We start from the raw sequence: 27,985 nt of genomic DNA, 5'->3' as shown, positions 1-27,985 counted from the left end.
ATGTCATCAGGCTCACCAACCTCATGGTAACAGCTCCAGAATCAGAACACAGATCAGCCCCCAGCTCTGGACTCTCCCACCAGGCCCTGCCCTGTCCCCACTGACATTACTTCTCAGCACCTCTAGTCCTCGGAGCTGCTCCATTCTGCCTGTCACCTCTGCTGAGACAGGAGACTAGTTGATTTACTCCCTTCCTTCGTACAGTTGGCCCACCTAACTCGGACTACAACCCATGACAGAAAGAAATCCCACAATCCTAAATGGACAGACTCCCCCAGCCCAGCCCCTCCCTCTAGGTCCACCTGAAGGACAGTGATGCAGACAAGTCCCTGGTACCCATGTTTATTTTACATTCTCTTCCAGAGGGGACCAGGACACCGGGAAGAGCTGGGAACTGGGACAGCAAGCTTGTCTCCCTGTAAATAAATCTTCTGATAGGCCAGGGCAGTTGTGTGCCTCAGTGGGTAAGGTATATGTGGAGGCCCTACCCAGGGGCCCAGTAGGCCCTGAGGCCTTGAGGCAAAGTCTCTCACTAGGCCTTGAAGACTGAGGAGGTGTTCCCCACCTTGCTTCCGGGCCCAGCTGGAGGCCAGAAGGCAAAGTGGTAGCAGGCAAGCTGGTGAGAAACTGGAGGAGGCCTTTTGTCTTCACCAGGGTAGGAGGCTGGTCCTTATTAGAGGAACCCCATGGGGGTGAAGCGAGAGCCAGTCCCCATTAGGGGAAATGCTGGGGGTGGGGGTGGAGGCTTGGGGGTCTGGTCTCAATAAGGCCTGGAGACAGTCTCCACATGAAAGCAGATGTCTGTATTTGAGGGGCGGTGAAGGGGGCTGTCAAAGGAATGCCTGTGACTTGCGGGTGGGAATCAGTCCAGGGGACTTCAAGGAGGCTTGGAGGAAAAGTTGCTGGGGTTTCTGCAGAAGCTGGGAGCATAGGTCCTGGGGGAGGAGGATATGGAGGGCCTCTCTCCCTCCCATAGTGCTACTGCTCCCCACCCGATCCTCGTTGGCTCCATATTGCCATGGAGACCATTCACACCGGGGCTACATAATTTCCAGGGAATGTCCCAAATTTCTGAGTTCTCCGGGAGACACCTGAAAAAGACGTTACGCAGGTTAGGGCGCGCCCTCCGCTGACAGTACCTGAAATTGCAAGCTCTCGGAGAAAGGGCTTGATTTCCTCTCCTCACTCATGCCCCCTAGCGGTACAAACAAAGCTGCACTTCTAAACCAACCAACAACTGTTGGAGGCAAAGACAACTTTGCACCCAACACTAACTTCTTTAAGAAAACCAGGAATTGAGATGATGAATCACAGGCCTTCTGGGGGGAGGAACCCATCTTCATTTCAAAGATGGCCACTGAGCTGCCTAGGCATAGAGCTGGCTTCTGGCTTGCTATGATCCCCTGAGAAGCATGTGTCCTGGGGAATGCCCTTGAAATGCGCTAGTATGAAAAAGGGGTTAGGATTTTTATTTTCCTTCTTTTTAACTAATCTACACTTAACTGGTCACATGTGGCTACTGGATACCATATCAGAGGGCATAGGTCCAAGCCACTCCCCATAGCATTACGGCCTCTGTTATTGAAAAGGTTCCTTTTTCTTCCTGTCTATAGACGTCTATAAAGCTTCATATGTGGTATAAAAGAAATGCCGAAGCAAAAGTGCATGGGTATGGAGGTCTGGTCTGTCGCTATGTATTGTAGTGCTAAATATTGGTCGCCCCCAGGGTGGGAAAATCCTCACGTACACCAAGTGATGGTGTGCAACCTTGCTCCTTAATTTAAAACTATTGGTTGAAAAGGATACCTACAGCCTCTAGCTGGGCAGAAGAGAGATAGGTGGAGTTTCGTTTCCCCTGGCCTGGAGTCAGAGGTAGGACCATGAGAGAGAAGAGAGAGGAGGAGAGAAAGGGAGATGCCACGGGGTAAGGGATCATGAGGGCTGGCCAATTGGAGTGAGAGCTGCCCAGATGGAACATGGGAAGTTGTAACTTGGGGTTATTGATAGGGGTTATTAATAGCTTAGAGGGTAGATGTCTGCCCAGCTCTAGTGCTTATTGTGCATATAAAAGTTGTGGGTCTTTTATCTGGGAACTGAATGATCTAAGGCGGGGTAGAAACCCCCGATTGAGATTAATTTTTTTCTACAACGCATGAGTAAAACAAGCAGTGAGGATGGCTAGTGCCATGGTGTGAGAAGCGTGCCTGGCACTGAGCTGCTGAGAGTCAGATTAGAAAGGGAAGACGAGGGTTGGGGATTTAGCTCAGTGGTAGAGCGTTTGCCTAGCAATTGCAAGGCCCTGGGTTGGTCCTCAGCTCTGGAAAAAAAAAAAAAAAAAAAAAAAAAAGGGAAGACGATACTACCCTATGACCTCCTCTGCCCAGATAGCACTTCAATCCTTTGGGCCCCGACGTCAGGGCTTCTAGTCGTTCTCTTCTCTCCCTGGCCTATCCTTTGGAGTCAAGGGTACACAAGATTCGCTAGCTTTAGGGAGTCTGGTAAGCAGCAGACAAGATCAGCATGAAGCTTTAGGTCTGAAGGCCTTGAAGTACAATGTCTTAGGCCAGTAATGAAGGGCTGAGATCTCTTTTGGGGGTGGGTGGGATTTGAGATAGGGTTTTATTGGACAGCCTTGGCTGACCTTGAAGTTGACCAGGCTGGCCTCAAACTCACAGAGAACTGGCCTGTCTCTGCCTCCCCTTGTGCCAGCCCTGTCAGGCAGGCTGACAGCCTATGTTGTTTCTCAGGTGGTGGGAGCAGGGGAGAGGACACTCGGGTGTTAGACCTGCTTGAAGAAGCAGTGGTATGCAGAGGAAGCAGCAGGGGCCTGGGAGTCAGAAATCCTGTCCCAAGTGTGACTCTATCACTGATCACACAACTGAGGCAGATGCCCCTGGTGCCTCTCTTCGGGACAGGAAAGAAGGCTCTCAATTTGGAAGGCTGGTGGGGGTGCTGGCTATGAATACTGATTCAGCACTGCCACTGAAGTCCCGAGGAGGACCCTAAGATCCCTCTCTCTGGCCAGCCTCCCCTCCACAGGCTACATACCCACAAACCAGCCATCATCACACTGCTGCATGACATCCACACGGTCTCCCTCACGAAGTTCCAGCTCATCCTCATTCTGGGGTCTGTACTGGTACATGGCCCGGTACCTGTGGGAATGGCAGCATAGCAGAGGCCTCGGGCTCCTTCCCAGACCTGTTGGCAGTTCTACCAAGAGCTGTCACTTCTGGTGCCCTGTTCCCATCACTTAAGATTAGCTCTACCTGGGAGTTTCCCCAACCTATAGGTGAGGGACAGTAGGACCGGGGCCTAGTACTGCCTGCCATCAACTCCCTCCCAAAGCAAGCCCCCAGCTGGTACTCACGGAGTCCAGTGTATCTCTGTGGTGTTTAGGGAGGAGGACCCCAGGTTTGTGGGATGGCTGGTGCCTCGTGGATGGGACAGGGTTGGTCCAGGGGTACTGAGACTCTGGGGGTTCATGGGAAGAAAGAAGGGGCATAAGGAGGAGGTATAGGGAGAAGTAGTAGACTGGGGTCCCACAGGGAAAGCTGAGGAGCAGCTTGCATGCCCTTTCCCAAAGCTCCCAGGCCCAGGAAGGTGCGATCTAACTCGCTCACTTCAGCGGCACTTGGATGTGGGCCCAGGCCTCAGGCACTGTGAGTGGCTGGACTTCTAAGCACCAGCGAGGACAAACAGGCCCGAGGAGGAGCCAGTAGCAGCTGTACCTGCTCAGAGAGGCTGGGTGAACATGTGGACCCAGGTCAAGAGCACAGAGAAGGGCTGCCAAACACTTTTGCGCAAACCTGCCTCATCAGTCTCCCACGATGGAAACTTAGCTTTTCTACAGGGAGCACTGTCTGTGGGCCACACAGCACGCAAATACCAAAGCCCTGAAACCTAGCGCTAGCTACCTTGCTGAAGATCTACATTGAAGGTGTGGCCTCTTGGAGGGTCAAGTCTAGCCTGCTACCCGAGCTGGGCCTGCCCATGCCTCTTTGAGCTGGAAGATCAAAGATCAGAACCTCAAGGGAGTGAGGGCCAAAGCAAGATGGGGCCATGCTAAGTTCTGCCCAACTTCCCGCTTCTCTGGAGGCTGTTCAGGAAGAATTACCAGTGTGGGCCAGTCAGAGGATAGGAAGGCAGTGTGAAAAGCAGGCCACCTCACCTGGGGTTGGGATCTGGGCTCCTGAAGGGTGATGGGGAAGGGGAAGGCAGAGCGTCGAGGGGAGGTCCGACCTCCCCAGTCAGTGGGGTCCACAGGTATTGAGGAGGGTTGGGAGTGGCTGCCTAGATGAGCAGTGGTTGTCAGGTGAGGTGATGCAGGGAGCTGGGGACTATCGTCGCAGAGCCTGAGCCGGGGCTCCCGGTTTATCTGCACGTAGCTGGCAGGGAAGATGCCTTGGCGTCCCGTGCCCGTGATGCGCCCCTCGTACCAATGTTCATTCACTTTGCGGATCAGGCAGATTCGTTCCCCCTGAGGAGTTAGAAAGGAGTTCTTGTCAGCAGGGGTTTCTTGGGCATCACACACCTGAGGGTGGCTTACCTGGGTCATTTCACTCAGTTCTAATGCTACATGCACGAGAGATCAGGCTCAGAAAGGATCAGCAGGTTATCTAAGGTCATACAGCTAAAAAGAAAAGGAGTCAGGAACAAGTAGAAGACTAAGTTCTTCCCATAGCAGACAGTGCTAGGTTTGGATCAGCTCTTTCCCCTGGCCAAAGCTTACAACACTATCAATCCCTACCTCCAATCACTAATTGCAAACCCCAACTACAGTTCCCCAGTGTCAAGTCCAAGTTATGTGGCCTTGGTCAAGCTGCTCTGCCCCTGTAAGTTTGGTTTCCTCTTGGGTTAAGTGGGATAACCGACCACTGCTGTTGCTATGAGACAAAGAATCAAGCATGGCCTTTTAAGTAGCAATGGACAGATTAGCAAGCCACCAACTTAGTCCTGCCTGACTCACATGTCCTGTGACCCTCTCCCAGGGCAGAAGGCACAAGCTGATGGAGGTTGGTATAGAACTGCCAGCATGTCAGCAGGCTACTCTAGAAGGATGTCCTCCCCCTCACTGCTCAGTCCTCTCCTGCCCAGCCACCCACCCCAACTCCTTCCCTTCTATTTATGGAGTCAGCCTTTTTTAGGGGTGCTCACTAGGGGCATCTATGGCCTTCACCCTCAAATTCAAAGGAAGACAGGTTCCTCGCCTTGAAGAAATTTTTCAAACTTTCTTTACCATAATCTAGCACAAAATATGCTTGTCAGTAACATCTTGGAAGTCATACACACACACATGTATATGTACACATAGGGCCTCGTGTTCAATACAGTACCCTTTGCACACAAAATTTATTTCTAGTCCTTTAAAAATGTAGAGTATGATCTTCAACCAGATAATTAAAGATACAATGGTAGGGTCAGGTATGATGGCTCATACCGTACTGAAATACTAGTATCTGGGCAGCTGAGGCAGCTGAGGTAGGACGACTACGGGGAATTCCAGGCTGCCCTGGCCTACGCAGTGAATTCTAGGCCAATCTGAATGACAGAGTGAGACGTTGCTCTTTCAAAAATAGGATAAATTTGGCCAAGCCATGGCACAGGTCTATAACTCCAGCAATTTGGGAGGCTAAGGCAAGAATATAGAAAGCTCAAGTCCTGTGGGCTGGAAAGATGCTCAGTAGTTAAGAGTATCTGGTGTTCTTGCAGAGGACCAGGGCTCCATTCCCAGCACCCATATAGAGGCTTACAACTATCTGCTACTCTTAATTCAGGGGTTCGAGGCTTACTCCTGACCACCATGGGCATTGCATGTGTGGTACACACATACACACAAGCAAAACACTCATGTTTTTTAAAAATGGTTTAAGGCTAGCCTGGGCTATAGAGTGAGTTCTAGGCCAGCCTGGGCTATAGAGTGAGTTCAAGGCTAGCCTGGGGAACTTAGCAAGACCCTGTCTCAACATTAAAAATAAAATGAGGGCTATAATAGAGCATTTGCCCTGTGTGATAGGACTCTTGGTTCAGTCACTAGTACTGGAGTTAAAAATAAAAGATCAAGGGTAACCTATTCCAAAAGATTGGAAAAAACTAAAATTCTGAGTACAGTTGACGTTTTTTAAAATGTTCATTTCTTTCTGCAGGATCTCCTTTGTCTTCCCCTGCCCGACTCTACTTTGCCCTGCCTGGCCTCACCTTTCGGAAGGACAGCTCCACATCCAGGTCTCCCTTGAAGGTATACTGGGCTACAGCATCGCCATATTCCAGCACCTGGTATGTGGGCGGCTTGATGGGCTTGGGAATCTCATCTGCAGGCAGAACCTGAAGGGAAGGTGTGAGAAAAGTTCAGACCAGACAGCAACTGTATACACACCTATGCTCCCGAAGAGAGAGCCATTCGGAAACAACATGGGCAAGGCTGGCCCAGGTCAGATGTCACTTCCACACACTCCAGATACAGCCTAGCCAGTGGCAGTGTAAGTACAGGCAGGCACTGAGATGGTCATCCAAAGGGTTCCTGGAGGAAGACTTTCCAGTGGAGTGATGTGCAATAGCACAGGCAGAGCAGGAGGGTGAAGGCCGAGATAGAAGCCAGTCCAACTACAGAGCTACAGATATGGGTCACAGATACAAATGAAGGCGATACAGAATGGTGGCTTGAATAAGAATGGTCCCCATAGGATCGTATATTTGAATGCTTAGTCAGTGGGGAGTAGCACTGTTTGAAGGATTAGAAGGATTAGAAAATATGGCCTTGTTGGAGGAAGTGAGTCTCCAGGGGTGGGCTTTGAGGTTTTAAAAGCTCAGCCAGGTCTAGTGATTCATATTCTCTCATATTCTCTCTCTCTCTCTCTCTCTCTCTCTCTCTCTCTCTCTCTCTCTCTCTCTCTCCTCCCCTCCCTCCCTCCTCCTTCCCTCCCTCCCCCCACCTCTCTGCCTTTAGATCAGGATGTAGCTCTCAGCTACTACTCCATCACCAGGCCACCGTGCTCCCAGCCATCATGATAATGAACTAAGACCCTGACATTGTAAATAAGACTCCATAAAAGTCGCCTTGGTCATGATCTCTTCAAAGCAATAGAAGAGTGACTAAGGCATACAGTCTAGAGGTCTTGGTCAGGTTTGTTTTGTCTGCTAGTTTAAGAACTAAAAGGCAGGAAAAATCTTGAGCACAGCAGGCAGTGGCAGAGAAAGATCAAGCACCTCCGACAGGAGCAAACAGAATTAGCCGTTGGAGAGAGGTGTTTCTTGGGGCTGAAGAAACACACATGCAGCAAACACACAGAGATGAAAGCCCTCTCTGCACAGGAAGCTGAAGAGTCTGAGGGCTGGGGTAGTTTAGCATCTGAAGGGTCTTTCTCTCCTGATTTAGGGTTGGTCAGTTTGAAAAGGCTAGGATGTCTGATTGGCCTACAACTGTTGTGTAACATGTCCTCCTGGCCTTGGCCTTACCAGTCTATTAGCAGGGACTGCTGGGGGGGACAAGGGCTTACAGCGCCTGTGCGTGAAGTTGTCAGGCTTTTGTCTCAAGTCAGGAGGGTAAGGAAGAAGCCCACCATCTTGGAAATTCACCATTTCTGTTACCTAGCCATGGCCCTTCTCCTTCTCCCTAGTAGGGAGTCAGTCTAACTCCTGATGTCTCAAGGGTTCTGCAGAGGAACTTGTTCTGAAGCATATATATATGCTGTTTCTGGAACTTACTAAGTAACATAGGCTGGCCTTGAACTCACAGAAATCCACCTGGCTCTGCCTCCTAAGTGCTGGGATTAAAGTCATGTGCCAGTAGGTCTGGATCAATTTATTCTATCTTTTATCACTCTTGAGGGCCAAGTGGCCCTTGGTTTAAGTGTCCTGGTCCCTCCTGCCCTTTGGTCCCACCAGGGCTCTGAATCCCCATGCTTTCTTGGTTAACCCTATTCATAAAAATCAATAAGCTGGGGTTGGGGATTTAGCCCAGTGGTAGAGCGCTTGCCTAGCAAGCACAAGGCCCTGGGTTCGGTCCCCAGCTCCGAAAAATAGAAAAGTAAAAAAAAAAAAAAAAAAAAAAAAAAAACCAATAAGCTAATGGAACATTTCACGCTAAGCTGTAGATGACTGCTGGACTACATGACTGTATGTACTCAGTAAAACTCCAGAAAACAGATGAATGTATGGGTGGACAGAATCTGTTAAACCAAGAGCCTGAATTATGACAGCCTACCCAGTTATCAAAGGGACATCATGAAAATAATGAGAAAATAGTTTATGTTAACCAACAGAAACAGTAAGAATAGTAATCATCATAACATCATCATCACAATTTGCTCAGTCCTGGTGGTACACGCCTTTGATGGCAAGCACTTGGGAGGCAGAGGCAGGCAGATCTCTGTGAATCCAAGACCAGCCTGGTCTATGGAGTGAGCTCTACACCATCCAAGGCTACATAAGATCCCATCTCAAAACAAAACCAAAACAAGAAAATCAATTATTTTTTATTTTATTTATTTATTTTTATTTGTGGGATGCAGCTAAACATCTTAAACAGTGTTAAGAGGGAAACTTACAGTATCAAATGCTATTATTATAGATCACCTAAACTACCATGAGGCGGGAGGATCGCCATAAAATTGAGGCCAGCCTGGGCTACATAGTGATTCTAGGCCAGCCTGGGCTGCTGTGCCACTCTTATCAAAGGTAAAAAGAAAAAGAAAAAAGAAAAAGGAAAAAAGAAAGGCTAAACTTTCACTCTTGAGGACAATCATTACGCCATAAACATCAGGAAATGGCAACATCAGGGAGGAGGCTCACTGAGGGGTAGAAACCTGATGACCTGAGTTTAGACCCCACAACCCACAGAAAAGCCAGAAGCAGAGCAGTAGCAAATAGGAAAGCCCGCCTTAAGGTGGACGACAGGAACTGACACCCCAGAATTGTGTTCTGGCCTCCAGATGTGCACCATAGCAGGTTTGCACCCACACATACAAGACTACATATACTTTTAATAATTTATTTAATCTTTTGTTGTATGTGCTTTGGTAGTTTTGCCTGCATTCATGTCTGTGTGAGGGTGTCAGGTGGCCTGGATCTGGAGTTACAGACAGTTGTGTGCTGCCAATGACCTGTGACCCTGAACCTGGGTCCCCTGGAAGAGCAGCCAATGCTCTTAACCACTGAACCATCTCTCCAACCCCAAGAATAAATATTTTTAAAATACAAAGGAATATTATGAACAACTTTATGCCAGAGGTTTAGTTTGCTACAAATTAAGACACAGAGACTAAAAATAACCCGTAGGTCTCATAAAGCCATGACTCTTTGACTAAGCATGGAACCTCCATCTCTAAAGTGAGATAATTATCACACACACACACACACACACCCCGGCAGTGTGAGGAACAAACAGGTAACACACCTGAAAGAGGTGATACATTTGCAAGTTAACTGTCACACATTTCACATTCTGGTTAGTTAAGACCAGGATAGAAAGATGGAATCTTGCTAAAATCTAGAGCCCTGACATGGTGGTAGCTTCTGGATGAGTGTCTCTTCAACTGTCCCTGGGTTGGGAGAACAGGCTAAGCCCTGGACCAGGTGATGTGTGGGCCAAAGACATTCAAGAGAGAGAGCACAGACCCCTCAAGGTTTTACAGGGAACTTGGAGTCTGCAGTTTCTAAGTCTCTCCCAACCTATCTCCTTCACTCACCTCCACATAATTAGCTGGGAAGATGCCCAGCCGGCCATGGTGTTCCCCCTCCAACCAGTTCTTGTCCACTTCTTTATGGATATAGACAATGTCACCCTTCTGCAGAGTCAGCTCCCTGTAGGGGAGAGCAATGTACAGCACCGGGTACACTTTCTTCTTCAGACACTGCCCTGTGTACCCCCTCCCTCTCCCACCTTCTTCCAACTGAAGCCTGAGCCCCTTCCCTTCCCCTCACAGTTCAGACTGCCCAGAGTGGAGGGGGAAGGGCTGAGAAAAAGCACTTACTTGGGGGACTGCGCCTGGAAGTCAAACTTGAGCCGGGCAGCCTTCCTCTGAGAGAAGAGAGAGAACAGAGTGGGCTACCTCAGACAGACAGGGACCTACCCAGACACTCCCTGACCCTAGGGACTCTCTTACCTTCTTCTCCTCCTTCCTCGCAGGGCTGCTACCCCTTTCAGAGGCACTAGGCTCTGTGGAGAAGCACCACCTCAGCTTGGGGAGGTCATGTCTGGGGGGATCGGGTTGGGATGGGTTATGCTCCCCCAACCCACCCAGGTCAGGCACAAGGAAGCAAGGACTCTGTGACCTTCCTGGCCCCCACCCTCCCTTTCCTGGGGCACCACATAGCTAGCTGTAAGAGAACTTCCAGAACCAGTAGGCGGCCTTTCAGGGCCAACAAAAACAGGATTTATCTTACCTCGGGCTGAGGAAGGGTAGACAAAATCTCTACGTCCCAGAAAGGGGCTTCCTCCTCCATCTGCCATTCTGTGGGGGCTCAGGGGTCGGGAGGAACCGAAGTAAGGTGCATGCGGTGAGTTGGGCCTCCAGGCTGAGGACAGTCTGCAGGGACAGAGGCAGGGAGTCACCTGTTTGAAACTTTACATCCCTCAGAGCTAGTCGGCACATTTTACCGACCTCCCAGACCCTCTGACTACCCCCATCCCGTCCCCTGCCTTCCCAGGCGTCTTCCCAGGTCCGGGGCTCTTAACAGGATGTCCTATTTCCCGTGCAGCAGAGGGCCGGGAAGGGTGAGGCCTTGGGTTAGGAGAGGCGGAGGGCGCCCGAAGAAACGCGGGAAGTGTCGGGCCTTGGGTTCCACCATCCACCTCCAACGCCGCCAACGCCACTACCACTAGAGTCCTCCTCGGTTTAGGACAGGTGGCCTCAGGGGGCAGACAAGCCCCTGCAGAGGTGCGGTTGGGATGCGGCCAGGCACTTTTCCGATTTTCAGGCCCCTCCTCCGGGGTTCGCCCGTCCCCCACCGTGGGCAGGGCCATCGCCCCCTCTCCCGGCCCGCGCCACGTCCCCTCCCCCGGGGAACAGACCCTCTGCTCCGGCCCGCGTCTCTACCACTTACCGGGCGGAGGGCTGCTGCTCCGGGCCGGGCTGCTCAAGGGGCCGTCGTGGAGCCTGAGAGTTCTGCGTAGGGACACCGGACGCGATCAGAGCCTGGGACCCCGGGGACAGGGCAGCCGAAGCCAGTGCGGCCACCTCCTCCGGAAAAGTTCGCGGCTCGGGAGGGAAGAAGGCCGGAGAGGGGCGGGACGTGGGGTCCTAGAGGCGGCCGCGAGCCTTCGCGCTGGGAGGAGGCGCCAAGGAAGGAGGCCCGGCCTGGGAAGCTAGGGCGGGTCAGGTCTTGGGGTCCCTGGGGCTGCGACTGGGGGCGGGGGCAGGTAGGGAGGGGGCCCTGGAGCCGAAACATTGAACCAGATTTGGCCAGGAAGGGTTCTCAGGGGTCACTTAAGTCAACGCCCAGTATTTTGTAAATCGGACAAGGCTGAAGTCCGCCCAGAGTCGCCAGTTTCTGGTTCTGCCTGCTTCCCTCTGTCCCCTGCTGCTGTGGCTTAAGCCTTTCTTCTAGAAGCCCTCCGGAGGCTAGTACCTTGGGGGATGGCAGGCGGGTCTCAATGGCCCGCAGGTCCTTGTCCAGCTCTGCGCTCAGCTTGGCCAGTTCTCTCTCTAGCAGGACCTGGGGGATAAGATCCTCTTAGGAAGTGTACTGTATTAGAGGTTGGTCAGAGGTCAGATCTGACAGCCTGGTCAGCCAGAGGCAGGCCTCAGGGAAGGGGGTCAGGACATGTTTTGATGCCTGCAGTCATGGTTCAAGGCTAATGGGAAGGTGTCACCTCATTCCTGTCATAGTCCCCAACCCAAGACTCCAGGGTGTCAAAAGTGCTTTAGTATTTGCTGGCCTTTTTTATTTTGGAGGAAAACAGATGGGGGTGGGAGTATGTTTTGTTTAAGAACCTGAGGGCCTGCCCAATTCCTTTCTGTTGGCTTCCATGGCCTTCCATGGCCCAGGTTTGCTGCAACCACCCACCACACAATGAGTATTGGAATGAGCTGAGCAGGTGCACTTACCTATATTCAGTACACACTCCCCGCCCCATTATCTGCTTACACTCTCTCCTATGTTAGTCTGTGTGTGTTTATTAATCATCTACTGAGTTCAGGCACTGTCCTTGGTGCTAGGGATAGAGCTGAAATTGTACTGGCCTAGGGCAAGTTGGAGCCTTGATTCTTTGACCTCTCTCCATGGCTACTAAGACCACATTACCCAGAGTCATCCTTGTTTACTGTTGACCCTGGTGTCTTTCCCCCATTTCCGTCGGGCGGCACTCACCTCAATGGGCTGTGCAGGTTTCTCAACAGGGTCATCCACCAGTGATTTCTTGGGCTGTAGGGTGGGAAGGGTATGTCAAAGGGGATAAACCCATCTGGGTCAGGCTCCAACTGAGGGTGGTTTTCAGTCCCAAAGGACCCTGCTAATATGCTTACCTTATGCCCAGTTTCTAGTTCGTGCAGAAACTGGTTCCAGGAGTCTTCTGTCCAGACATTCTCTACTTTCTCTCGATGTCTAGGCACCTGCATGGAGGTAGGTGGCCACTAGCTTGAGTGGAGGGACACTAGGGTTGTATCTAGAGTCTAAAGGTGGGCCTTGTCTCCCCTGCTATGCCCACAGATGCATTACTAAGTGTGCAAGCTGAAATCAGGGAATGATCTGTGCTGTGTCTGCAGATACGTGTGGCCAGAGAACATGCAGTTGAGGATGGTGTTGGGGAGCAAAATGGTCTACCTGATTTGAGGAATGAAGCCCTGAGGATGGTCCAAGATTATAGTTCAAGGTATTTCTAGATGTCTCTTCAGAGTGGTTCCAGTTTCTTCTGAAGAAAGAGAAAACACCACTTAAGCTTCCTCTTAGAAAACTGAGACCTGGATGAGAATGTAACCAAAGGAGAAGGGGCTGTGCCTTTCTCTACCTCTTTCCTCATTCCCACTGAGGAAACCTTCCTGCCCACTGACTGTGGAAGTTGTGCCATAGACCTTGGAGCCATGGCAAGGTGTATGGAAGCCCGGGCTGGACACCAGTAAAATGGGAATGACTTGCAAGGGAGCATGTGCTAGGTGTCCAGTAGAAGGCCTATACAAACACTGCTCTATGGATAGCCAGGATCTCCCTTGGGGCCTTGGGCAAAAGCATCCTGCCTATGTGTTTGGTGTGGTGTGTACCTGTGCAGCTGGCTTGCAGACTGCTCTAGCCAAGTGGTCTTAGAAACCATGGCCCAGGACGTAAGAATACAAAAAACTCCAAAGAAAACTGGAGAGCCTCTCTACCCAGGAGACCTGGGCAAATTGTTTCGGATTCCTGAGCCTCAGGTTCATGGGGCTTGGATGAAGTGATAAAACCTGTGTAGCCACCTCAGTCACTGGGGTACCCCATCCACCTAGGCTTTCTCTCTTGGCTGGCCTCTGGCTTTAGTCTGGAACAACTGAATGGGGCTTATCAAATGATGGCATGTCTGACCACGGGATGAGGATTTGTTGCCTATAATTATGAGTCTGTTCTCGTTTCTATAATAAAAAGGTGTTCATGAGAATGGAATGTGCTGTTTGCAATAGAAGGAAGCTCTCATCATACAGGAACCTGTGTGTTAGCATGTTGGCAGACTTGCTATATGCCAATTATAATGCAAGATGCATACGTTTTCTTACTCCATCCTCTCAGTTACCCCCACGGCCCCCACTTACAAGATGGAGACACTGACGCTGAAGCTCAAGGTCGAATGACTAGTGGCAGCACATTGACTTGGATCTCTTGTCATTATCTCACTGATGACAAAGGCTACAGGCCAGCAATGGCTGTGCTGGTGAACTGAATTCTACCCCATATAGGCACATACAGCTGGTGTACAGAGCAGAGTTCCAGGTCCCCAAGGTGTAGCAGAGCACCCCTGAATACTCAGGCCAGGATTTCTTCCTTTCCCTCTCTGGAGAGCACGTCTGAGCCACAGTCTGATAGAAAACTGGGTTCACTCATGCTATAGGTTTTCCTCTCAGTTTTTAAAGTGGAAGGGCCACATGTCCAAGCTGCCCTTAACAGTTTCCATCCCTAGTGCCCCGGAGACACATCACTTATGGTCTCTGGATCTGTGAGGGTCTGGCTTTTGATGCACAAGAGGAGTGGGTCTGCCCTGGCTATCTTTGATCCTGGTGAGCTGGAGCATCTGCAGCTATGGAGCCCCTCTGAGCCCCTCTAGAGCCCAGTGGAATAATAGACCCTTTCCTGTCCGCTCCCAGGTTGTGCCAGGTTTAGCCACAAGAGGACACTAGTCTCTGTATTGCCTTGGCCATAGCTCACCCGCTCGAAGTCCCAGTTGTGCCAGGCCTGGAGGCAGGTCTTTGCTGGGGCCCTGGATGCCTGGGGTCTGCAGAAGAGGCACGTGAGGAAACCACTGGAGATGAATGAAGACAGACAAAGACAAGTGTTGGGCAGTTATTTTAAGCTGTGATACCCACTTCCATTCTAACACCTGGATAACAGGTTCACAGGGACAGAGATGGGTTTGGGCTAGTACATGGGCACTGTCTCAAGAGATTTGTAACACAAACTCTTCAAAACAGCTTTGGAACAGGTGGTATGCCCATTTCACAGATAAGAAAAGAGAGGCCCAGAGAAACCTGGTCAACAGATGGTGAAACAAGGGCTCTTTGGACAGTGAAGGTAGCCTTAGTCATTGCCTACCAGGGGACTTAGTGTTCCCAGATGTGCTCCTTAAGATTCTCTTGCATTGAATCACACCACCCAGGAAGACCCCCAAGTTCAGGCCACACATCTCCAGACTCCAACTAATGAACCCACACTTCTCACCTTTGGGTGGGTCTTCCAAGGTCCAGTCCAGCTGCAGGTCTGGGGAACAGAAAGGACTCGGTCACCAACGGAACACAGAGTGAGGACAGGGTGCTCTAGGAGCCTGCCTAGCCACTCCCAGCCTCCCTTCTGCCTGGAGCAAGGGCTGAGGGCTGAGTCAGGGCCTGAAGAATGTCCTGAGGGAGGGAAGGAATTAGGAAGGCAGCCCTTGGGAGGGCTTGAAATGCCTGCCTCTGGCAGCCTTTAGCCCCGAGAGCCAAATGGGCGGCAACCACACTCTCTAGGTTCTCCTGCTTATTCACACACACTGACCCTCTCCTGACCTCTGTAGGCTTGCCCTGGCCATGCCAGCCCCTTTCTCTTTCCCTTCTCCAACTGGAATGCCTAATTTCTCCCTTTGCCCAGTCCCATTCCTCTCGGTGTTCAGGACTTTCAGGGGGTGAGATGGAGACGATGGTTAACACCCAAATGCTGTTCTCAGGAGCCTGCCTTCGCCTCCCTCTGCTGCTGGGTGGCTGCTTTTCCTCACAGCAAGCATACTACCCTATCTCTAGCCCTCAGTCCTCTTTCCTGGCAGGCCTGCTGCCCACCACTGCTGCCCCAACCACCATGCCCAAGGGAGTCAGGACCTCCATAGCACCCAGCCTTATGGTCTTGACTTATCATCTTATGATCATCTAGCTTGACTCAGTGGTAGCATTTGTCACGGCTCTTCCTTCTGAAACTCCGTTTCCTTATCTGGACACAGGGAGACTATTTGGTTCTCCTTGTCTCTTTCTGGAAGCACCTCTAGTCTCTCGGCTGCTTTCCTCGCCTGGGCAGGGGTTCTCCAAACCCACATGCTCAGGGGGCTCAGTTGTAAAGACTGTTTCTCCATCTCTCTGTGTGATCTTGGCTAGTCTCAAAGTTTTTCAAATACATTCAGCCTTGTTTCCACAGTCTACATCCATGGATTCAACCAGGCCCACTTTGAAAATATGTCACATCTGTACTGCACATGTACACGGACTGTTTCTTGTCGTTATTCCCTAAGCAGCACAATACAGTGTACATATAGCTACTAACTCAGCATTTACTTTGTATTAAATATAAGTAATCTGGGGGACGCTATAAGATTTATGAGAGGATGTCTACAGGTATGTGTGAATATGACTACTTATACCTAAATTTATCGTACTTTTACATTTATTTTATATATTATGTGTGTGTGTGTCTGTGAACAACATGTATAACCAGTTTCCCATGGAGGCCAAAAGAGGGTGCCAGATCCGCTGGAACGGGAGTTACAGAGAGTTGTGGGCTGCCATGCAGGGGCTGGGACTTGAACCTTTGTCTTCTAGAAGAGCAGCCACCTAACCCTGCAGCCCCTTCAGGGTTTTTTTGTTTTATTTGTTCATGTTTTAGAAACGTTTCTTGTGTGTGTGTGTGTGTGTGTGTGTGTGTGTGTGTGTGTGTGTGTGTGTGTGTGTGTGTATGTGAACACATGTGTGCCACAGCATGTGAGGGTCAGAGGACAAGTTACAAACATCAGTCCTCTCCTTCCACAATGTGGGTTTTGAAGAGTGCCAGGCTTGGAAGCCTTCACCCACTGAGTCATAGGACCTCACATCACAGCCTAAGTTATCTTAGAACTCACGGTAATCTTCCTGCCTCAGCTTCCTGAGTAAGCCACCACCGTGGGGCCCTATATCCATGGCTTTGGATATGGCATTTTATACAAGGGACTTGTTCTTGCAGGGAGCTGCTCTCTAAGGTCAGTGCTGTCTGTTCCTACAAGTCTAGTTTCTGGTCAAGCCAAGGCTACACATCAGAACTCTCTAGGACTAGAGATCACCATCATTTTTTTTAGCACCCCAAGTATTTCACATGCAGCGTTAGACCTCGCCCCTGACCTAGCCCAGGGCATTCTGGTACCTACTCCCCTTGGGTATGACATGCCTGGAAAACCAAAAGTCTTTTCGTTATTGTTGGTTTTCAGAGAGAAGGACTCATTTTCTAATTTTGGCTGTGGTAGAACTCACTGTAGACCAGGCTAGCCTTAAACTCATGCCTCCATTTCTCAAGTGCTGGGACTAACAGCATGTGCTACCCCACCAGGCTCCAAATGCCTCTTAAGCCTGCTTCCTCTGCAGTCTTCCCTATCTCTAAAAAATGTCAGCACCAAAGCCAGGCAAGCTCCCATGACCCCTGAAACATGAAGACTGAGAGCTTTTGGTCAGCCTGGTGAGCTCAAGGCCAGCCTGGAATACATGAGGCCCTGTCTGAAAGATAAAATGAAGCCAAACAGCAGCTTCATCCTTCAACTTGCTCAGGTTTACATTCACTTTCCATGTTGTTCTTTCTCGTTCTGTTCAATTATAGCAGATCCCAATGCTGTACTTGGAATGCCCCTGGAATTCCCACCCCACCCCACCCCACCCCACTGCCCTGGACTGGGTCACTGCTAGGTATAGACTGGATAAGAGCAGGGTTTTCATGGTGCACCCACCTCCCCCTCTGCCAATCAGGGGAATTGGTGCTCTTGTTCCCACCCTCTCTTCTGTGTCTAGCAGTGTGGGAGATCCTCCCAGCCCTCTTTGTTAGAATTCTTCACTCTGCTGCTCAAATGGCTCAGAGGTTCCAGGTTTCTTGTCCAATAAAAGTCAAAGCCCTCTTAGGAACCTCCAAAGCCTCACAAGACCTGACCCTATGACCTTTCAGACTGCAACTCCTACCTTGAATCCCCTCTCACCCTAGTCCAGAGTTTCCTGGTCCTGTTTTTCCAGATGCAGTTTCCCCTCGGGGTTTTTGAAGCGCCCTCTGCTGGCACATTCCTCTCCACCCTTTCTGGGCTAAGCTCAAGGGCCTCTTCACAGGGTCCTTTCTGCCAGTTCTGGGTCAGGCCTAGCTGAAGGGTGGCCTAGCTGACCTGGCCACCCTCCAGCTTCTTTGGTTATTCTAGCCCTTTCCGTCATCTGTACATCGTGCATCTTTCTAGTGCTCCTGTACACAGGAAGTCCTCAGAGATAAGCAAAGACTGACTCAATGCACAGATGGCCTTAGAGTGCTCATATGCAGCTCAGGATTGGCCGCCTTTGGACCAATGCTTCAGGTGGTGCTGAAGCCTAATCACAAGTCCAGAGAGATCCCAGAAAGCCCTCAGAGGACATTGGGAAACTTCAACTAGTCGCCATCTACTAAAGTATGTCTGGAGGCCATTATTGGTCCCAAGCATTGGTAGAACAGAGAAATTCCCTCCTTGCTCCTTCTCTTCCTCTTCTCTTTCCTCCCCCCAACCCCCTGCCTATTTTCTTTTTTTTTTAGATTTTTGAGGCAGAGTCTCACTTTGTAGCTTAGCCTGGCCTTCAGATCTGTGATTCCCACTTCCTTTGCCTTCTGAGCACCAGAAGTTACAGGCAGCAACTTTTCTTTTCTTTGCCTGTTTCCAGGACCACTCACTTTAGAGCACGGAGAGAGGAGTCAGAAGCAAAGAAATCGCCCTTCCTATCCCTCCCACAAGTTCTAGATAGTTGGGAGTCTACTGGGCCCTGGGAGGGTGTCTAACCTGGCATTTTCCGGTGAATTTGCTGGAACATTCTCCGATACCAGTCTCTGGGGCTGTCGACACTCTGAGATGAGAAAATTAAAATCAGGTCTCTTTACTCACCCACACTCTCACCCCTGCTCACCCATCCTCCCCAATGACAAGCCAACTCTGGACACCTAGAAATCCCTACAGATGGCTGGGGTCTGGGGAATATCTCTGGTGCTGGTGTGCATGTATGTATGTGCACCAGTGTGCATGCAGGCATATACATACCCCTGTGTCTGTGCATGTAGAGGTCAGGCCAGGGGTCAATTGCACACCACTATATTTTTTTTTCATTTATTAGTGGGGGTGGGATGTGCAGATCACACACACACACACACACACACACACACACACACACACGGCCAGAGGACAGTTTACAGGAGTAGGAGCTCTCCTGCTTCCATACTGGTTCTGGGATCACATTCAGGTCATTAGGGATGACGGTAACTGCCTATACAACCCTGTACCTAATTATTTGTTTATCTTTTTTTTTTTTTGGTTCTTTTTTTTCGGAGCTGGGGACCGAACCCAGGGCCTTGCACTTCCTAGGCAAGTGCTCTACCACTGAGCTAAATCCCCAACCCCCTTTTAAAGGGTTTTTAATGTGCGTGAGTGTTTTGCTTATATACTTAGAGGCCAGAAGAGAGTACAAGAGTCCCTGGAAGCAGAGCTATGGATAGCTGTGAGCTGCCGTGTGGGTCCTGGGGATCATACCCTGTACCTCTCCAGGAACAAGCGCTCCTAACCACTGAACCATCTCTTTAGCTCCTTCATTCATTTCATTTTATTTTTGAGACAATGTTTCACTAATAGCCTTTGGCGGGCCTAGAACTCACTATGTAGATTGCGCTGGCCTTGAACTCAGAGATCTTCCTGTCTCTGCCTCCTGAGTGCTAGGATTAAAGGCACCACCACCCCTCAAAAAATAAGATTATGGGGTTGGGGATTTAGCTCAGTGGTAGAGCGCTTGCCTAGCAAGCGCAAGGCCCTGGGTTCGGTCCCCAGCTCCGAAAAAAAGAAAAAAGAAAAAAAAATAAGATTATTTGTTTGAGACAGGATCCTTCAGGGAACCTGGAGCTCAGTGTTTCCTCTAGACAGCTTATTCAGGAAGCTGTTGGATCTGCCCGTGGCCCCGAATCCCAGTTCTGGGAGTGAGGACAGATATTTGCAGCAGCCAACTATGATATAATCATGCAGTAAATGCTTTGTCCACTGCGCCTTCTCCCCAGCTCCTTTTGTGGCAGCTTCATGTGGCATGCTGTGTCTGAATTCGAAACATGCAAGAACTCTCTTCAGTGTATAGCATGATGCCCTCCATTATGAGATGGAGACTGATTTACATTTTCCTCATTTTATTTATCTGTATGTGCATGCACAGCACATGCACATGTGTGCATGTTTGTGTGGGTATAGGTGTGTTTGTATGTGTATGTGCATGTATGTGCACATGGAGCACAGGGGATAGTTATTATTTCTCAAGCACTGTCCATTAATTAACTAATTAATGTTTGAGACAAGGTTTCTCTGTGTAGTCCTGGCTCAAGCTCCTTCTATAGACCAGGCTGGCCTCCAACTCAGAGACCCACCTGGCCTTGCCTCCTCTGTGCTGGGATTATAAGCATGTGTGTTATCATGCCCAGCTTATATATATATATATATAAGTTCCAGGGATGAGAACTCAGGCTCGTAAGGCAAGCACTGTACTGACAGAGCTCTCCACAGTCTTGTGTCTACATTTTTCTGCATGAGGAAACACAAGTAACATGTAGGGAGAGAGGGCATTTCCCATGACCCACTGCATCTAGACCTTACAAAGCAGGAAGGGTATTGTGACTGTGAGGAAATATGTCTGGCCCAACATATGAAGGCAATGAAAGGCCAGGGCCCCGGTAATCCTCCGTGGAATGTGGACTACAGGATCTTTCCCTGCCTGCCAGGGCAATCTCACTCACTTAGCTGTAAATAGGCACCTAGTGTATGGGTGCTAGGCCAGAACTCAGAGGCATCTGGCTACGTTCAGCCCTTAAAGTGGTGGCTTTCCATCTCTGAGATCTGTACCATATAACATCCAAGTGACTCAGACACACAAGGTGTGTCGGCCTCCGTGCCCCACCCCTATTATACTCATAGAGATCTCATAGAGTTCGAACTTAGGAGGGTCTCCGGGCCCCCTCTGTCTGGGACCCTCAGCCCTGGACTCACAGATCGGGGGGCAATGGGCATGCCGCTCTCATCCACGGGCCCGATTCCCTCGTACTTCACCCAGCGCTTGTCCCGCCGCTTGCTGTCCTTGGTCCATGTGGCTGACCAGTTCTGGGCATTCTGGGGGGCAGGCTGCTTAGGGCTCACAGAGGGCCGACTCCCAGGGCCTGGCCAGGTCTGATACCATGCTGGGTCTGTGAGAGGAGTGTAGGATCATTAACTGAAAGGTGGGGTCCCCATCTGACCTTGTCTGTCTCCTCAGAACATCAATCCCTGTGAGCTCAAAGTTTCAACCCCTCCTTGTTTCTTTGACTGGGTGATGCAGACACCACAAACCTCCATGTCTGAAGCAGCGCCTCAGGCCTCTGCCTGTTTATTACTTAAAGTGAATTTTAAGAGGATTTTGTTTGGAGCAATCTGTGTCCATCGCTCCCCATTCTGTTTTCCTTGGACGCTCCTAAGAGTTTGCAGAAGGAGGGCTGGGGATGATTACTTGAAGTAAATGCTGGGGGCATCCCAGTTAGGGTGTGGCAAGGCTGATTCTGAGCTGTAGGGATTGGCAGGGACAGGGGGATGGGAGGGATGGTACTGGAGGGATACAGACTTGAACTTAGACTCCAGCTCTGCCACCTATTGATTGATTGTTTAAGTTTAGGCCCATTAACCTCCTGGTGGTGCCTCGGTTTCTGCTTGTACAGAAGGAGAGTAAGTTCAGCAAAGACACAGTGACTTCCAGTCTGTGCCTCTGGACATAGCACATACAGACAACGGCCCCCAAAGAGATGGGAAACTCATTCCCCAGGCATGTGTTCTGTGTCCCCAGCTTTCCCACAGAACATTGAGTTTCTACGTAGTTTAGTATAACAGCATACATGCTACAGGGCCAGAGGGTCAAGGGTGTGGATCTCGATGCAACCTTATCTCCTCTGAGCATCTCTGAGACTGGATTCTCACTGGGAAGATGCCCATAACCTATCCTGACTTTGCTTAGCTGCAGATGGATTAGATGGGGTTAGGCTTGCGAAATGTCTGTCCAGTGTTGTCCAGGGTTCAATAATTCCTTGTTAAATGACTGAGATCCTCTGCACAATGTCTGACTCAGGGGAATGAATGCTCAGTAAAGGACACCATTTCTCAAAGTACTGGATTGTACTGAGGAGTCCCCAGGAGCTCAGAGACCTTAGGGCCCAGGCGGCAGGCTCTTAAGCTGCATCTCCAATGTCCTTTTGGATTGGATGAGAATCCTGGGTGTGTATGTGGAGGGGAGGGGGCATAGAGGGGGGCAGGCAGTCCCTGTCCATTCTTAAGCTGAGACTTCTCACCCTCCCACTTGAATCTCGGGCCCTGTTACAGTTCCCTTGACCCCTAAGACTATGTCCTTCCCTTGTCAAGAGGGAGGGAAAGGCTGTGTCAGCCTGTTCTCTTCAAGGTTCCTTTCTCAAGATTTGCATGATCACAGAGTACCCTAAGCTGAATCCACAGTTCCCTGGGGACCTTCTCGTGGCCTTGAAAGATCCATTCCCTTCCATATGGCACAGGGAACTTGCCCCATCCCTGTGTAAGGTCTTAGAGCAGATCTTCCCAAGCAGACCCACCTGGATGCTGGGAACCATCTCTCCTGGGCGGGGGACAGCCGTTGCACACAGTCCTGGGTGCAGGGTCATGAAACTGGAAATTAAGGGTGTTGGAGCCACCATTCCGGATCACAGGCACCTGTGGGAAGGGGCCAGGAGCAGCAAGCTCAGGGCCCAGAGGTTCCACTGGAGTTCCACTGGGAAGGAATGGCAGCCTGAGCATAGCCTGAGACTGGCCTCCTGGGGAAGCCATGGAGGTTCTCTGGAGCTTCCTTCAGACTGCCGGTCCACTGCTCCCCCCACCTGGCCCACTAGTGTCCCCATCAACTGCTGGCTCATCAGCGTTCTTTTTTCCTTGCTGTTCACTCACCCTTGTCCCCCGGGAAGATGCACCTATATGGGCCCGGAGGTGGCCAGGGATGAAATCATCCAGGCTGAGCCCAGCAGGGAGGCCTTGCATGCTTGGGTCAAGGTTGGAGGACACAGGATGTGCCAGCTGCTCCTTCGTGTGTACTCTGCAGGGAAGGAGGAAGGAAGGGAAAGCCTGGCTGGGCTGGACTGCCTGGGACCTCTTGACTCAACCCACTAGTGGGGGAGGAAGGTAGGTTGTGGGAGGGAATTATGGCCAGCTGGGTGGGAGCTCAAGGACCCAGGAAACAGGCAACTCTGGGCACCCGCCTGCAGGCTGCCAGTGCGGACTCCCAGAGGCACAATGGACTGCTTGTTAGGCCTGGGGCAGGAGCGCTGGGTGGATGTGGGGGAGGGGAAGGCAGGCAAGAAGGAAGATAGGGAGGCTGGCCAGGAGCAGGCCTGCAGCCCTCTGACCACCCCTCTGGGACTCTCTGTGCCAGGATAGCCAGCTCCCCTAGAAGGAAGGCACAGGAGAACTAGGGCAGCTAGCAGAGAGGACCTGAGCACAGGACTTTGTTTCCATTCTTCTGACATGCTCATGCCCTTGGTAGCATCTGCATGCTCACAAGCACAAGGGCAGTCAACATCAAGGCCACGAACCTGCTGACCACTGGGAAGCAGCCAGCACTGCCCTCATCCCTACTAGGGCCAAGAAGAGCATGGGAGAGCATTGCCAGGCAGGGAGCCACTTCTGAGATCTAGGGAATGTGTGCTGCTCGCTGGCCTCCTGTGCAGATCACAGCTCCAGAACACTCAGAGCTAGTTCTGGGTGGATAGAAAGCAAAGCAGCAGATGACAACAAAAAGGACTTGCTTCTGCCCTGGGGGTGGTGCTGAGTTCTGGAAGTTTCTCTCCTAAACAGATGAACACTCCTGTATCCACAGGCTTGGCTTTGAAAGGAGGGTCCTTCCTGACTGAGGGCATCATGCCTGACAAGCCAGTAGGTTCTGCTTCACTCAAGGGTCAGCAGAAGGGAGCTCAGGGCACTGGGGAGATGGGTGAGCAAAAGGGGACACACACAGGTAGGTGTTAGAGGACAGAGAGTTCATGGTTCAGGGGCACAAAGGGGATTTAGTGCCTAGAGAACTATGATATAGGATCTGCACCTCTTCATTTTCCTGGCTGAATGGGTGTTAGTGGAATAAATTTCACCACCTTGGGGGTTGGAGAAATGGCTCAGCGGTTAGGAGCACTGACTGTTCTTCCCAAGGTCCTGAGTTCAATTCCCAGTAACCACATGGTGGATCGCAACCATCTGTAATGGGATCTGATGCCTCTTCTGGTGTGTCTGAAGATAGCAATAGTGTACTCATTACATAAACGAATAAACAATTTTTTTTTTAAAAAAAGTGAGTTCCAGGATAGCCAGAAACCTTGTTTCAAAAAACAAAAACAAAACAAACAAAAATCCCTTTTACCACCTTTTGGACTGGGCCAAATCAGGCTTGTATGTGTCTGTGGGGTTTGTGGAGGTTCAAAGAAAGGACACCAGATACCCCAGGAGGTGTCCTGTGTGTGGCAGAGGTAGAATATATTCAGTGCTGTGAATATGCCTGCGTGTGTGTGTGTGTGTGTGTGTGTGTGTGTGTGTGTGTGTGTGTGGTGAGTCACGTGAGGAGCATGGGAGGTAAAGTGAAAAGAATGTCAGCAGGGGTGTGTGCAGCGTGCAGTCATATGAGCAGCCCAGGAGCTGTGGGACCGAGGATGATGACAGTACAGCAGAGCCCGCAGTACCTGTCTTCTGGGTTCAGTTCCTGCTTGGGCATTGACAAGGAATCCAAGGAGGCTAGGGGCAGCAGGCGCCCTCTTTGGTCTGCTTTTGTGAGGATTCCTTCTGACATCTGAGCAGCCTATTTGGGACCCAGTCAATCCCTGACTTTGTGGGGAGGGGAGGTTGAGGTGCAGCCCACCAGCTGGATCCAATTAGAGCTCTTACCAAAAAACCAACCATGTGAACACACCCCAGTTTCCTGACTCTTGGACTTCCTCCAAGGGAAAGTGAGGCCTGGCAGACTGATGACCAAGGAAGTCCCGGGCACACTGGCTCTAGAGCTACCCCTCCCTGCTCCACTGCTGGCTTGAGGCCAAGTTGCCCTCAGCATCAGCAGTTGTACCCATCAGCTGACAGGCCTTCCTTCCCTAATGTGACTGTGTCCCACCCTCCTGTCAAATCCAGAAGTGTCCTCTCGAGGGAGAAAGATTCAATCCCCCATCCCCACTTGGTTTCAGGAGCTATTGACCCTGGGATACCTCAATCTGCTCCCCTCCCATTGAGTGACATGTAAAGGGGAATACACAAGGGTAGGATAGGGCCCAGTGATGGTCCTGGTTTTTCTCCCAGCAGGCTGCCTGGAGACATTAGGCAGAACCTAAGGAAGACAGAGGCCTCCTGGGGAATAGGTATCTGTCTAGCATAAAACAGAAGGTGTCCTGACACCTCTGGTGAGTTCCCAGAATTCAATGCTCCTGCACTCAAGCAGCCCTCTCCAAAGGGCTGGAAGAATGAAGTTCATATAGGTTTGGTGGACTCCTTCCCATCCTAGATTGAGGCCTGGATGGTGGAGACGTCTCTCTCTCTGCCTTTCCAGGTCTTATCGAACTATAGTTCTCCACTAATAGGGTCAGGGTTTTTCAAATTCACCTTTTATGGTTTGCACAACCTCAGAGACTGGAACCCCCGAGGGGAGCTCTATGCCTTCGCTACCTACTACAGGAGGCTATCTTCCCGCCCCTTTTGTCGCTGAACCTACCTTCCCCCGGCGAGCAGGTGGGGGGCTTGGGGCTGCCCAGGAGAGCAGGATCATCCCAGCCCGTTTCTGCCTGGAGCAGCCGCGGCGAGCCCTCCGGGAAAGAGGGCAGGGAGAAGTGCGGGCGGTCGCGGCCCTCGTGACCGGTCAGGACGCTGGGCCAGGCTGGACGCCCAACAAGGAAGAGGGAGGCCGAGGGGGCGCGCTGGGAGGCAGGACCCTGAGAGTAATGCGGCGGGAGGAGTTTGGGGCTCGGATTTGAACTGTGAGCCGGGGCTGTGCTGGGGTGAAGTGGAGATGCCTGCTACTCCCTCATTCACTCCCGCGAGTGCCCTCTGTCCGGCGGCGCGCCACGGGGACGCTGTGGCCCCTTGCCCAAGGGGCTGGGCTGTCCAGGAGGCGGTGCCGGGAGGGGCCACTGAGGGTCCCCCGGGAGCCCACTGGTTTCCCAGATGCCTCCCCGGCCCCCACTGCAAAGCTGGAGTCAGAAAGGGGCGGGCGGGCGGGCGGGCTGGCGGGGGCCACTCAGAGTTTCCAGCGACACTTCCAGGGTGTGGGAAGCGAGCTGCTCTGCAAGAGCCAGGACACAGGGCAGGAGTGATTAACCGAACGGTCCCAGAGTGCCAAAGCCCGGGTGGAGCCGGAATTAGATACGCAGCCCACGGCCTTGGGAAGGCAGGAGACAGGCCCGGAGGCAGACAGGCTGGGACCAAGATAAATCACGGTGGCCCAGGAACGAAGGCGACGCCCGCTTGGGAAGAGAGTTCGTGCCTGTCTAAACGCACTGACCAGGCGTTTGTAAACACTCGTGTACTGGCAAACGTGAGGATACTCACACACACATGCAAAGTTTGGGGGAGAAAATCGTCCATATGAGCAAGCGGCTCCCTGGACGTGTCACAGCATTGAAGAGGATAAGGGTGGGGTCCCTTGGGCGGGGATGAGGTTAGGAGGGTCTCGGTGTTCCCATTCACCGCATTTGTTTTGGTCCGGCTTTTCCGCTGTTCCTACGGGTGCTGACGTGGATCTCAGGACACCACCCACTGGCTCCCCATTCTCTCTGACCTTCCCTTCGCCCCTCCTTGTCCAGTCTTCTGGCTGGCAGGTGCCAGGGCAAATGTTTACTGACAATGGAAACCTTTGAGTACTCCTAGCCTATGACTCACTGGGATACCCAAGTCCCCAGCAAACCAACCAGTAAAAATGGTTTCTGATCTACTGCAGCGAGGTGTTGGGTATGGTAAATGATACCTACTGCAGTTGATTGGTGCCTGAGCCACCCTTAGTGGTTCCCAGCACATCACAACCCCTAGCACTCTCACCTCTTATTAGCTTCACAGAACTGTTTGTGCTGCCTTCAAACAAAATCCACCCCCACCTCCCGGGAAACAAACTTAGGTCAAAGAACAACAGCTCAAGAGATGAGCTCGACAGTTTCAGTCTTCCATAGATGTAAACCTGCTAACAGGGCTCTGATTTGCATGCGTGAGGTATTTTAACAGATGCCTGTATTATACAGTGCACAGTGTGTGTGTGTGTGTGTGTGTGTGTGTGTGTGTGTGTGTGTGTGTGTACACTGAGTGAGATGCCCTATAAGGGTCTTTTTAGAGAATATCCACCTGTCCTTTAAGGAAAGCTTAAGGGAGAGAAATGGGGTGGGTTGCAAAAAGGTATTTCAGGGGTGGAGGAGCTCTGAGACCCTCTTTGAGGTCAGGCAGCAGTATGCTGACCCTCTGATGCTTGAGTTATCCACCCAACCAAGGGAAGCAACCTCAACCTTCCCTTTGGGATTAAAGTTCTACCCATTTCCCTCTTTCAAATCTTCCCACCTGTCAGGGTCCTTGGGACTAAGAAGGGCCACATCACTTTCACTGTCTTCTTTGTTGTCCAAAGACGAAGTTGAAGATCTTCCCACTCCGGGAATCCTGGCCATCCCCCTCACCAGCAGTGAACTTCTTAGGCTCTAAGGCTCTGACCTGGACTCCAAGATAAATATTTAATGTAGAGGGTGCCGCTGAGCTGCCAAAGGTCCCAACTTCCTGTTTCTCACAAGAGAAGGCACAGCATGGGCAAGGGAGCTGAGGACTGGCTACCAGTCCCATCTCTATGGGAATGGGGAGTCCAGTAAACAGTCTTGGAGAATGCAGGTTGAGGGGAAAGGGGGGCAGGGGTGGAGATGGAGGGCTGAGATTTTTTGTTTAGCTGCTTCAGCTCTGCCTTGCCACTCAGGCCTGGGTTGGCTCACCACCTCTCAGGTTGGAGCCCACTGTGTTCTCAAGTATTCTGATGGCCTCCCAAAACACAGGAGGTACGGTTGGTCTGTCGCTAAGACCACAGGGCAGGTAAATACAAGGAAACTTAACACCCCTCCCGCCCTCTTTTCTGCCCAGATTTAGGGAGCATTCTTCCTCTTTTAAGAAGATTAGGGAGAAAAATGTAGCAAGGTTCAGAGATTGAACTGAGAGCCGGGTGTCTGGTTTCCTGACCCCTCCCCCTAGCTTTAGCTGTTGCTGCCTGCCTGACTCACCCTGGGCAGCTTGCAGTGGCATATTAGAGCCAGGTAACATTGTCCCAGATAGTGCAGCCCTGGTCGGTATGCCATGCTCTGTCTCCTGCATGCCCTCTTGTTCAAGAGGGACCTCCTT

The 27,985-nt window shown here is 51.2% G+C and overlaps 1 protein-coding gene across 4 annotated transcripts; it reads right to left on the bottom strand.

The window, feature by feature from the left end:
• Positions 1–326: 326 nt before the first annotated feature.
• Positions 327–27,316, bottom strand: Sorbs3 (sorbin and SH3 domain containing 3). 4 transcript variants are annotated; one of them, XM_032918120.1, is made up of 21 exons: positions 27,170–27,316; positions 22,553–22,697; positions 22,204–22,321; positions 20,609–20,802; positions 18,380–18,443; positions 14,836–14,874; positions 14,326–14,419; positions 12,763–12,850; positions 12,465–12,551; positions 12,310–12,363; positions 11,569–11,655; positions 11,044–11,105; positions 10,384–10,526; positions 10,104–10,156; positions 9,972–10,018; positions 9,687–9,801; positions 6,199–6,324; positions 4,172–4,480; positions 3,371–3,474; positions 3,049–3,155; positions 327–1,091 (listed from the first exon to the last, which is right to left on the bottom strand). In XM_032918120.1, exons 1-21 carry the CDS (start codon positions 27,271–27,273, stop codon positions 1,030–1,032), a joined length of 2,202 nt encoding a protein of 733 aa, XP_032774011.1. In that variant the 5' UTR covers positions 27,274–27,316; the 3' UTR covers positions 327–1,029. The 4 variants fall into 4 exon arrangements, with proteins under 4 accessions (XP_032774011.1, XP_032774012.1, XP_032774014.1 ...); XM_032918121.1 differs by having other exon boundaries at positions 12,763–12,847; XM_032918123.1 differs by having other exon boundaries at positions 20,664–20,802.
• Positions 27,317–27,985: the final 669 nt, after the last annotated feature.

Source organism: Rattus rattus, chromosome 12 (genome assembly GCF_011064425.1).
Source record: "Rattus rattus isolate New Zealand chromosome 12, Rrattus_CSIRO_v1, whole genome shotgun sequence".
Taxonomy (NCBI): Eukaryota; Metazoa; Chordata; class Mammalia; order Rodentia; family Muridae; genus Rattus; species Rattus rattus.
Note: the sequence above shows the minus strand (reverse complement) of the source record. Positions and strands in the feature narration are given on the sequence as shown.

Coding starts and splice junctions, on each gene's coding strand:
- Sorbs3 (XM_032918120.1), bottom strand. CDS start 27,273: ATGGCCAGGATTCCCGGAGTGGGAAGATCTTCAACTTCGTCTTTGGAC. Junction 14,420..14,835: donor CTTGGAAGACCCACCCAAAG/GTGAGAAGTGTG, acceptor ATTCATCTCCAG/TGGTTTCCTCACGTGCCTCT. Junction 10,019..10,103: donor CGAGGAAGGAGGAGAAGAAG/GTAAGAGAGTCC, acceptor CTCTTCTCTCAG/AGGAAGGCTGCCCGGCTCAA.